The sequence below is a fragment of the Hylobates moloch genome, unplaced genomic scaffold (genome assembly GCF_009828535.3).
Source record: "Hylobates moloch isolate HMO894 unplaced genomic scaffold, HMol_V3 SCAFFOLD_3, whole genome shotgun sequence".
Taxonomy (NCBI): Eukaryota; Metazoa; Chordata; class Mammalia; order Primates; family Hylobatidae; genus Hylobates; species Hylobates moloch.
The window spans coordinates 153,561,040-153,572,678 of NW_026652278.1; the positions used below are offsets into that span (position 1 = coordinate 153,561,040).

Sequence of the window (11,639 nt, forward strand, 5' to 3'; positions counted from 1 at the left end):
TGAAACTAGAGATCAGTTCCCAAAGTGAAGTGAAGGACAGTAGCTGAACAGCACTAGAGGGTACTCTGTCTAGTGGGAACAGAAGAACAGATTATCTACCGGTTGTGTGTGTACAGTAAGTGTGTGTGTGGCAGAGGAGGATGTAAGAGTGCCATCTCATTTTCTATAGGACTAAGGCAATACTGACAAAGGCACACACAATAAAAAATAAAGTAAGTTACTTAGAAATATGGAGGTAGACAGATGAAAGGTGAAAGTGGCACTGGGCATGGTGGTTCATGCCCGTAACCCCAGTGCTTTGGGAGGCTAAGGCAGGAGAATTGCTTGAGGCCACAAGTTCAACACCACGCTGGGCAAAATAGAAAAATAAAAACTTTAATTAAAAAAAAATAAAGGTTGAAAGTAGCTACCTGGCTGGGCGTGGTGGCTCACACCTGTAATCCCAGCACTTTGGAAGGCCGAGGCAGGCGAATCACTGGAGGTCAAGAGTTTGACACCAGCCTGACCAACATGGTGAAACCCCGCCTCTATTAAAAATACAAAAATTAGCTGGGTGTGGTGGTACACCCCTGTAATCTCAGCTACTTGGGAGGCTGAGGCTGAAGAATTGCTTGAACCTGGGAGATGGAGGTTGAGTGAGCTGAGATCCTGGCCATTGCACTCCAGGAAAAAAGGGGAGGGGAGGGGAGGGGAGAAGAGGAAAAAGAAAAGAAGAAAAGAAAAAGAGGCTGTATTTACATAGCAGGTAGTCCAAGAGTAATGATGAATGCCTTTAATAAAGACTTAATCTTTCTTAAAGGAAAAGTATATAAGAAATACAGAAAAAAAATTATTGGGCTTTTACTGGCAATTACAAAAGTAATAGATTTTCTTACATAATACATTCCTTCAGTAATATATTTTTCAAGTATTTTACTGTAGAATTTCTAAAGTACTTTGTCACTGACCCCATAATTTAATATAAAGTAGGTTCCATAATCACATTTTTTGGAAGTTGCTGAAACTGAGATAAAAAACATTGCTTTTTATGGGAAAAACTGGACAAAATACAGAATAGCCAAAACTAGATTCAATGGCTCAATTATGTCTACTAGGTGAAAGAAACTGAGTCTTCTAATAGTTCATTCAGAATCTGTTACTATAGAAATTTTAAGGGGTTTTGAGTCAGTTCCAGTATAAAAATAAGGCCAAAGTGCTCCTGTAAAATTATCATTAAAAGTATAGAGAAGAGATCTATCATTCAAATTATAAAAGGAAACTTCATTCATTTCATAGTCTAAAAAAATGCCAATCTTACTAGGTATTACTTGTGGCAGCAGAATAATTTCCTTATGGCCCAATACAATATAATTATTCTGACTAGATCGCCAAATTCCCCATAATCCATCCTGTACTAAAATTGGTTGACTCTTCCTCCTTCTGGGAAGACAGTCGTTACAGACACCAAGAATCCATTCAGGCTTGTCTTTCACTTCTACTTCCCAGTACTGCCTGCCACAACTATATCCCTTAGAACCCAGAACAGCTGGGAGGAGATAAAATCTTCTTGGGTTATGAGGTACATTTTGTGTTGTATTTCCATAGTGCACAGTTTTTCTATCTTCTGAGACTATAAGTTTACGATGTGCTGTTTCAGGATCTAGAATTACATCTACTTGAAATCGCTTGATAATTTTGTCTAGGCCAGAATATTGTGGAGGCAGATGGTAACCATATTCTTTTAATTTGAATGAAAACGGTTCAGGGAATTTTAAATTCTTGTATCTGTGATAGATATCCTTAACATTTGCCAGTAATTCCAGTTCTGACTTCACATATATGCTCTCTATCTCCTTTAATAGATATTTTAATGAAGAGGTATAATCTGAAAATTTTGTTAGGCTTTCATTTAGTTGTGCTAAAATATCCATCTCTTCATCTTGTAATTGCCTAAGAACAGTCTCTTTCTCATTTTGGAGAAATAACCTAAGTTGCTCAAATTCAGACTTGACTTCTTCTGCCCTATGTTTTACCTTTTTCTTCAGTTCCAGTGATTTTCTGGTTTGCATAGTTATGACTTTTTCAATTAGTTCCACTCTCTCCTTCCACGGTGCATTGTATTCCTCCAGTTTTTTCCTATGATAGGAGGCAGCCTTCTTTATGGGCCAAACACAGTGATGCTGGTGATCAGTGGACAAACTGCACCTTGGACATAAAAGCTCTAGGTCTTTCTGACAGAAGAAAGTCAAAACCTGATTATGCTTCTTACACACATGCTTCTCTTCCTGCCTCTTCCTCTTCTTGCTTCTTATCTGGAGTTGCTTAGCAATTTCAGTCAAACTACCTAGCTGGGGATTGCTTATAAATTTCCTTTCTGGACAGCAAAAGTGGCAAAAGGGGCAGGGGAAACTATCATGTAGATCCTTCCAGGACATAATGATGCAGGAGAGACAGAAGTTATGCCCACAGCTGATGGTCACTGGGTCTTTCAAGTAGTCCAGACAGATGGGACAGCTAGCCTCTGCTCGGAGGTCAGCCAGGGCCGTCACAAATTCCATTGAGCCTTGAACAAAGATGATAGGTAAGGTAATTCTTTTATTTTAGCAAGGCCTAGCTCTCTAGAGCTCAAGACCCAGTACACAGTGGATATCCTCCCCAGACCTTGAAATCTGACCAACTTTCAGTTTTACTGACTTGGCATGTTGATGGCAGCTTCTAGAAACTTGCTAAGCCCTTAGCTTCAGAGTCTACTGCCACGAACACTTCACAGCCTGCAGCCTATTGCATATTAGAACTTAATAGCTGGGCTGCTGCTCTTCCCACTAAATGAAATAAAGTCAAGTTTTCTTCAAGAAAGCAGCCTCAGGTCCAAGATAGGGAATCCTTCCTATGAGTGAGAAAAGACCCCACATTAAAAATCTGATTCCATAATCACAAATGTATTAAACATTCACACAAGAATCATCAATGAACGCTAAAATCATGGGGTGGAAGTTCTTGGAAAAACAAGATATTCATATTGCAGAGATTCACCCCATACATTACTTATTAAAAAAAAAAAAACTAAAAAATATGGGACAAACTTATGTGCTTCCTGATAGGATGCTATGGCAAGTACACAACATTGCCTATATAATATTCTTTCCAAAAATATTGCCATTCAAGCTAACCATTAGGGAAAATTACTCTAATTCAGATTGTGGAGCATTCTTACAAGACAACTGGTATGCATTCTGCAAAAATGTCAATGTCAGGTAAAACAAGCATAAAAAAAAAGGTTTCTACATTTAAGGAAAGGAAACAAACATGATAAATACAATGTGTGACCCCTGATTGAATGAGATCTTGAAATAAAAACAAAACAAAATAATGCTAGGAACAGGCTGGGTGTGGTAGCTCACGCCTGTAATCCCAGCACTTTGGGATGCCAAGGTGGGCAGATCACCTGAGGTCAGGTGTTCTAGACCAGCCTGAATAACATGGAGAAACCCCGTCTCTACTAAAAATACAGAATTAGCTGGGTGTGGTGGCACATGCCTATAATCCCAGCTACTCAGGAGGCTGAGGCAGGAGAATCCCTTGAACCCGAGAGGAGGAGGTTGTGGTGAGCGGAGATCGCACCATCGCACTCCAGCCTGGGTGACAGAGGGAAACTCTGTCTCAAAAAAAAAAAAAAAAAAAAAAAAAAAGTATAAATAGAGAAAACATGAATGTAGCAAAAAGTTAACAACAGGGGTGAATCCAGGGAAAAAGTATAAGCATGCACACCCTTTCAATCTTTCTGTAAGTTTGACACTTTCAAAACAAAAGTGAGGCAGAAAAACTTCCTGGCTTGCTTTCAAGACACCCACAGGTACCCGATTTTAAGCAAGTCAAATTCCTCCATCAAAGCTTGCAAGCCACCTAACCATCAATACAGTATTTTTTCCCCTTCACCTTCTTTCCCTAGACACTTCCTCAACTGTTCTTCCTCTCGCTTTCCTCATAACCCAACGACAGTGAAAGTAATAGTATGTGCATGGTTTTGACATGTGAAATTGGCTCTGTCTTGGTGACCTAGCAAGTTCTTTTACTATACAGACATTCTCTTTAGACTAGCAGAATAGGAAAATATGCAGTAGCCTTAGAAAGTCACCATTTATCAATTATTCCCAAACTTAAAGTAAGCTTTAACTCAGTGTCCTAGGACTGCACAAGCAAAAGCTATCACAGCAACATGCTGCAGGAGGCACTATTTTACAAGGTAAGCTCTAACATTATTGAGAGGACACCAGGTTTGAATCCTGGCTCAGCTATTGACTGTGTATCTTTAGAAAATCGATGTGTCTTTTTTTGAATCGCATTTCTTTGACCTGTAAAATGGGAAGTATATAACAACCTCTTTTTCTTATAAGAATATCATGTAAATGGTAGCTAATTCTTCTTGACCAAAGGAGCTTTCTGTTAGATGTATTAGAATCTGGATCCAAACAAGAGCCATGTATTGCATTTGCTTATTAGTTCTTTTAAATCTTTTTCAATCTAGAATAATGTTCCCTGCCTCCACCTTTGTCCTAGACTACCCCAAATTCCAGATTTGCCTATTGCTTTTTTTTGTGTGTGGAGCCTTGTTCTGTGGCCCAGGCTTGAGTGCAGTGGCGCAATCTTGGCTCACTGCAGCCTCCACCTCCCAGGTTCAAGTGATTCTCCTGCCTCAGCCTCCTGAGTAGCTAGCTGGGCCTACAGACGTGCACCACCACACCGGGCTAAGTTTTGTAACTTTAGTGGAGACAGGGTTTCACCATGTTGTCCAGGCTGGTCTTGAACTCTGGACCTCAAGTGATCGGCCCACTCTGGCCTCCCAAACTGCTGGGATTATAGGCATGAGCCACCGCGCCCAACATGCCTATTGCTTCTTGATATCATTTAACTTGTCCCTCAGGCCTTCACTCTTTAAACAAATTAAATGTTGTTTCCCCTCATAACAATCTGTTTATAACTCCCCACAAGTCAGGACAAAGTTTTTCACCCTTAGCTCGCCATTCAGAACCCTTCGTATTTCATTATCTTCATCTGGCTACAGTCGCCTAAAGTACTTAATGAAAACAAACAAACAAACATAGGTATCATGCTTTCCCTCTTCTGCACAAACCACTTTCTGCTTAGATTACCCTACCCTCACTTCTTCCCTAGGACTAAGTTTTGGTCTTTCTAGAGACTCAGCCCAAGACACATGTTCTCAAGGATAATTTATTATATGTCAGGCACTATGCTAAGGATCTTCCATATAGTCACAGGTTCAATTAAACCATCAGAACAACTCCGTAAGTTAGGAGCTATTATCCTCAATTAGAGCTATAAAAGCCTAGAGCTGTAAAAGCGGAGTCTATAAGAATTTGAACATGCTTATCCAACATTACGCTAATTGCATAACCACTGGCATGATAATCACTAAGTGGTACTGCTCCTTCTTTACACTCCCACGGCATCCTATGCACCCCTCTATATATCAAATCAACTTAGATTTTTCATATTTGATATGTTCAGTTGTTCATATTTAATAATGTATCCCAAATATTTTAACAGGGAAAAATGGGCTTACTGATCCAACACTACAATGGAGAAAACCGATAAAATACAAACTCAGAGCTAACAATACCTAACAGAATTGGGTTTTCATCCAACTCTAACACTTAGCTAGCTACATGTACTTGGTCAAGTTAATTTCTCTGAGTTTCACTTTTCAGAAAGTAGGAAATAATACTCTCTCAGGTTTTAAGCATAAATGAATAAATTATGTAAGACATCTGTCACAGTCCTTGGCATTTAAGCCATGTACAATAAAAAGTATTGTAGGACTATCTCTAAAAATCTCTCAAGAGGTCATACAAATTTAGCTGAATCCACATATTTCTATTATAGCATATTATAGTTTATGTATTGTATGTAATACATACACATATAGAGATAACCTATATTTACTTACATATAAAGCATATTGGGCCAGGCGTAGTGGCTCACACCTGTAATCCCAGCACTTTGGGAGGCCAAGGCAGAGTGGATCACTTGAGGTCAGCAGTTCGAGAACCAGCCTGGCCAACATGGTAAAACCTTGTCTCTCCTGAAAATACAAAAATTAGCTGGCAGTGGTGGCGCATGCCAGTAATTCCAGCTACTTGGAAGGCTGCAGCAGGAGAATTGCTTGAACCCTGGAGGCAGAGGTTGTATTGAGTAGAGATGCTGCCACTGCACTCCAGTCTGGGCAACAGAGCAAGGCTCTGTCTCTAAAAAGAAGCGCATTGACATTTCACCTAAAAGCTGTTATGGCTTATAAGGTTGCTAGTCCTGAAATGATTAGTAAAGGCAGTAACTTCCAAAGGCTCACTGTAGTAGTGGTGTGCTTCAGAAAATTTTCCTGTACTAATTTTGGAGTAAGACAGAAGTTATAGAATTTTAAAATACATCCTTTATTTTAAATAGCCCTCCATATCCGCAAGTTCAGCATCCACTAACGCAATTAACTTCAGATAGAATCGAAAATACAGTATTCCTGGGATGCAGAACCTGCATCCACTGGTCTTGAGCATTCATGGATTTTGGTATCTTCGGGTGCCCTGGAACCAATGCCCTGTGTATATTGCATATCCAGGGATGAGAGTATATTTAACTTATGAAAAATTCTAACGCAACACCACAGAAAACATAGAATAATGGCCGGGAGTGGTGGCTTCAGGGCTGCAATCCCAGAACTTTGGGAGGCCAAGCTGGGTGGATCGCTTGAGCCCAAGAGTTCAAGACCAGCCTGAGCAACATGGCAAAATCCCATCTCTACAAAAGGAAAAGAAAGAAAAGAAATAAAAAGAAAACTGTCTCTTACAAACTACTCTTCCCACCTGCCCACACTAAGTGTGGTTATGGTAACTCCCAATACTTGCTTAATACTTTCAAATGGGTACTGTTGAGCAGAACAAGAAAGTCAGAAAGTGCATGGGAATGGGAGTGAGGTTGCATAGGGTGCTCAGAGATTGGAAAAATTGACCCTGAAAAAGTTTTAAGAATTTTGCCCAGCCGGGCGCGGTGGCTCACACTTGTAATCCCAGCACTTTGGGAGGCCAAGGCAGGCAGATCACCTTAGGTCAGCCTGGACAACATGGTGAAAGCCTGTCTCTACTAAAAATGCAAAAATTAGCCGGGCATGGTGGCGCATCTGTAGTCCCAGCTACTTGGGAAGCTAAGGCAGGAGAATGGCTCAAACCAGGGGGCAGAGGTTGCAGTGCGCTGAGATGGCACCATTGCACTCCAGCCTGGGTGACAAAAGGAAAACTCCATTTTAGAAAAAAAAAAAAGAGGCCGGGCGCGGTGGCTCACGCTTGTAATCCCAGCACTTTGGGAGGCCAAGGCAGGCGGATCACGAGGTCAGGAGATCAAGACCATGGTGAAACCCTGTCTCTACTAAAAATACAAAAAATTAGCCGGGTGTGGTGGCGGGCGCCTGTAGTCCCAGCTACTCGGAGAGGCTGAGGCAGGAGAATGGCGTGAACCCGGGAGGCGGAGCTTGCAGTGGGCGATAGAGCGAGCCTGGGCGATAGAGCGAGACTCCATCTCAAAAAAAAAAAAAAGAGATCAGACTGTCACCGTGTCTATGTAGAAAGGGAAGATGTAAGAGACTCCGTTTTGAAAAAGACCTGTACTTTAAACAATTGCTTTGCTGAGATGTTGTTAATTTGTAGCTTTGCCCCAGCCACTTTGACCCAACCTGGAGCTCACAAAAATATGTGTTGTATAAAATCAAGGTTTAAGGGATCTAGGGCTATGCAGGACATGCCTTGTTAACAAAATGTTTACAAGCAGTATACTTGGTAAAACTCATCGCCATTCTCTAGTCTCAATAAACCAGGGGCACAATGCACTGCGGAAAGCCGCAGGGACCTCTGCCCTTGAAAGCAGGGTATTATCCAAGGTTTCTCCCCATGTGATAGTCTGAAATACGGCCTCGTGGGATGAGAAAGACCTGACTGTCCCCCAGCCCGACACCCGTAAAGGGTCTGTGCTGAGGTAGATTAGTAAAAGAGGAAAGCCTCTTGCAGTTGAGATGGAGGAAGGCCACTGTTTCCTGCCTGCCCCTGGGAACTGAATGTCTCGGTATAAAACCTGATTGTACATTTGTTCAATTCTGAGATAGGAGAAAAACCGCCCTATGGTGGGAGGCGAGACATGTTTGCAGTAATGCTGACTTGTTATTCTTTACTCAGCTGAGATGTTTGGGTGGAGAGAAACATAAATCTGGCTTACGTGCACGTCCAGTCATAGTACATTCCCTTGAACTTAATTATGACATAGAGTCTATTGCTCACATTTGTTGCTGACCTTCTCCTTATTATCACCCTGCTCTCCTACTACATTCCTTTTTGCTGAAATAATGAAAATAATAATCAATAAAAACTGAGGGAACTCAGAGGCCAGTGCCAGTCCTTGGTATGCTGAGCGCCGGTCCCCTGGGCCCACTGTTGTTTCTCTATACTTTGTCTCTGTCTTATTTCTTTTCTCAGTCTCTCGTCCCACCCGACTAGAAATACCCACAGGTGTGCAGGGGCAGGCCACCCCTTCACAAAGGACACAAGAGGACTCACTCCAGGTATCATTGTGCCCTCCTTTCCCCAAGCATACACCCAAAGCAGTCTTCTTTACTATTTAAAATCAGGACATTAAGTGAACAGAACAGCTCTGTAGGCACGGTCACCACCCGAGTTTAAACCACTTATGTCTCTCTCCTAGATACACAATGGTGCCTCCAATTTCTTAAGTCTGTAGCTAAATTGACCTTTTCAAATACAAACAGAATCCTTTCATATTCAACTGAAAACATTCCACTGGTCTTTTATTACTCTATGGAAGCAGTTCTCAAATCTTACCTTGCATTATAATCACCTGGAGGTCTTGGTAAAAGATTGCTTGGGCCACATCCCCAGTTTCTGATTCAGTAGGGCTGGTTTTTTCGTAAGTTCCCAGATGGCGCTGCTGGCCTGCGGACTGTACTTTGTGAACCTATGCTTTAAGGAAAACAAAGCAAAAAGATCTATTAAGATCTAGTCCAAGCTTTTTGCCTAGCTCCCATCATGTCACATATCACAGTTATAACGTGATTTTACAGCTACTCTGCAATTCTTCACCTAACTGTAAAAACCCCTCACCAGGCAGCAAGCTTCTTGGTGGGACTATGTTTCTAGCTTGTTTGAAGAATAAATAAAACCTGTGGCAGATTCCAAGCTCTCAGTTTCAACCATCATCATACTGGCTGATTCTTAACATGCCTGCACCTAAAGCGCCTCATCTACAAAGTTGAAATGATAATTCGTACCTGTAAGACCCTTGTGAGGATTAAAGGATGCTTACATAGGTCGAGGGTGCAGACGACGTAGGCTGGTGGGTTCTCAACTGGCAGCTACCACTTCGCTCCCTTAACTCCCCAGACCCCACTCCCAAACACATACATTAACTCTTGGAAGATAACATAGCCACTTCATAAACCCTAATTCAGATCATAACATTTAAAGTTTAATTGACGCAAGCCCAACACCCCCATTCTAACTCTACAATCCTGAATTTTTCACAAGAGCTACGCCAGAGACTAAGGAGATCCAGTCGTGGGCAGGCAGCGACCCGGAGGTTTAGGCACAGAGAATGTTCAAGAAGCCCCTGTCCAGTTAAGCCTCCTGGCGAGGCCCTTCTGGGCCTTTCCCGCGGCCTTCCAAGCTCACCTGGAGCAGACGGATCAGTAAACCCGGCCAGAGAATGCTCAGGACCCACCGAGCACCCGCGAGTAAGGACTCATACCTCAACCCCACCAAGTGCGCGGCTTCCAGCCTGGGCCTCAGCCTGCGCGGTGGTTGGCGGTTGCCCCGGAAGTGGGCGGGAAGGGCCTGCGCATGCTCTGTGACCCTGGGTGCAGGGATTGTGTGAAGATTGAGAGCTGGGGGTGCCCTCTTCCGTGATCAGGGCCCTGTTGGCCCCAACTGGCATTTAATTCCCCTGGCTGTCTTTTCGTATTCTTATCATTTTTTATTTATATGAGTAAACTTGAGGGTTCAAGTAAGTCTGCAAGTTGGTTTTAAAAGCTTCACCAGCACAGCGTCCCCTCCCAGATGGTGAGGGAGTGGAGAGCTTTGCAGAGTCAACTGCTTCCCATAGCCTGGGGTCGCAGGGTGGAGTCGTTGAGCACTCTCTATGCGTGAAAGGAATAGAAGCCCCTTTGGATTAGTTTGCATCTCAGTGGGTGAGTGGGTGGATCTCTCCCACCCCGTGGGATTGTGCCCCACCCTATGAACTCAGGTTTACCTGAGGAAGTGACATTTCAGGCGGAATTTGAGGGATGAAGAGGCATTCGTTGGATCAATTCCACGGTCAAAGTCTTCAAGGCTGGAAGAAGAGCTAATGTGGAGCCTCTCAACTTTAAAGAATTTAGTACACGCCGGGCATAGTGGCTCACACCTGTAATCCAAGCACTTTCAGAGGCAGAGGTGGGAGGATCGCTTGAGGCCAGGAGTTCAGGACAAGCCTAGGTAACATTGCCAGACCCTGCGTCTACAAAATATTTTACAAATGATTTTTTTTTTAATAAAAGACGGAATCTCTCTTTCACCCAGGCTGGAGTGCAATGGCGCGATCTTGGCTCTCTGCAACTTCTGCCTCCCGGTTTCAAGCAATTCTCCTGCCTGTCTCCCCAGTAGCTGGGTCTGTAGGCGCACGCTACCATGCCTGGCTAATTTTTTGTTGTTGTATTTTTAGTAGAGACGGGTTTTCATCATGTTGCCCAGGCTAGACTCGAACTCCTGAGATCAGGCAATCCGCCCGCCTTCGACCTCCCAAAGTGCCAGGATTACAGGCGTGAGCCACTGCACCCAGCCAGAAATGATTTTTTTTTTTTTTGAGACGGAGTCTCGCTCTGAGGCCCAGGCTGGAGTGCAGTTGCGTGATCTCGGCTCACTGCAAGCTCCGCCTCCCGTGTTCACGCCATTCTCCTGCCTCAGCCTCCAGAGTAGCTGGGACTACAGGCGCCCGCCACCACGCCCGGCTAATTTTTTGTATTTTTAGTGGAGACGGGGTTTCCCCATGTTAGCCAGGATGGTCTCGATCTCCTGACCTCGTGATCCGCCTGCCTCGGCCTCCCAAAGTGCTGGGATTACAGGCGTGAGCCACCGCGCCCTGCCTAGAAATGATAATTTTTAAAAACTTGGTACAAAAGGAACTGAAAGGGGTCGTTTGGTTGGCACTAAAACGTGGGACATTTCAAGAAGTATAAAATATGGAAAATGGCTTTGTGAGGCTGATGAGATAGGCGAGAATGAATGCTGCAAGGCCCATTAGGCAAAATTGAGGATATTGGTTTTTATCAAATGCAAAGAAAAGCCAGTGAAGCATTTTAAACATGAAGTACTAAGATTTGAATTGTGGAATAAAGACCCATTGATGCCTTTAATATATCCTAGAAAGGGTGTATGGTGGACAGTTGAACAGAGGTGTGACCTAGACAATCAACCGATAAAGCAAAGTCCTGGTTCGTAAACCTTTTGAAATTCCAGAGTCTCCTGAAAAAGAAAGGAAAAGAAATACCAGTGGCAGCAGCTTCCCCCATATTACTTTGCAGTGAGGTGAGTGCATGGTATTTATTTATTTATTTGTTA

General features: G+C 43.1%; 1 protein-coding gene across 1 annotated transcript; it reads right to left on the reverse strand.

Moving 5' to 3' along the window:
• Nucleotides 1-816: 816 nt before the first annotated feature.
• On the reverse strand, nucleotides 817-9,851 carry TRIM61 (tripartite motif containing 61). Its single transcript, XM_032754618.2, has 3 exons — nucleotides 9,717-9,851; nucleotides 8,871-9,008; nucleotides 817-2,866 (listed from the first exon to the last, which is right to left on the reverse strand). Exon 3 carries the CDS (start codon nucleotides 2,535-2,537, stop codon nucleotides 1,122-1,124), a length of 1,416 nt encoding a protein of 471 aa, XP_032610509.1. The 5' UTR covers nucleotides 2,538-2,866; nucleotides 8,871-9,008; nucleotides 9,717-9,851; the 3' UTR covers nucleotides 817-1,121.
• Nucleotides 9,852-11,639: the final 1,788 nt, after the last annotated feature.

Excerpts from the sequence above, each read along its gene's own strand:
- TRIM61 (XM_032754618.2), bottom strand. The coding sequence starts at position 2,537 with ATGGAATTTGTGACGGCCCTGGCTGACCTCCGAGCAGAGGCTAGCTGT.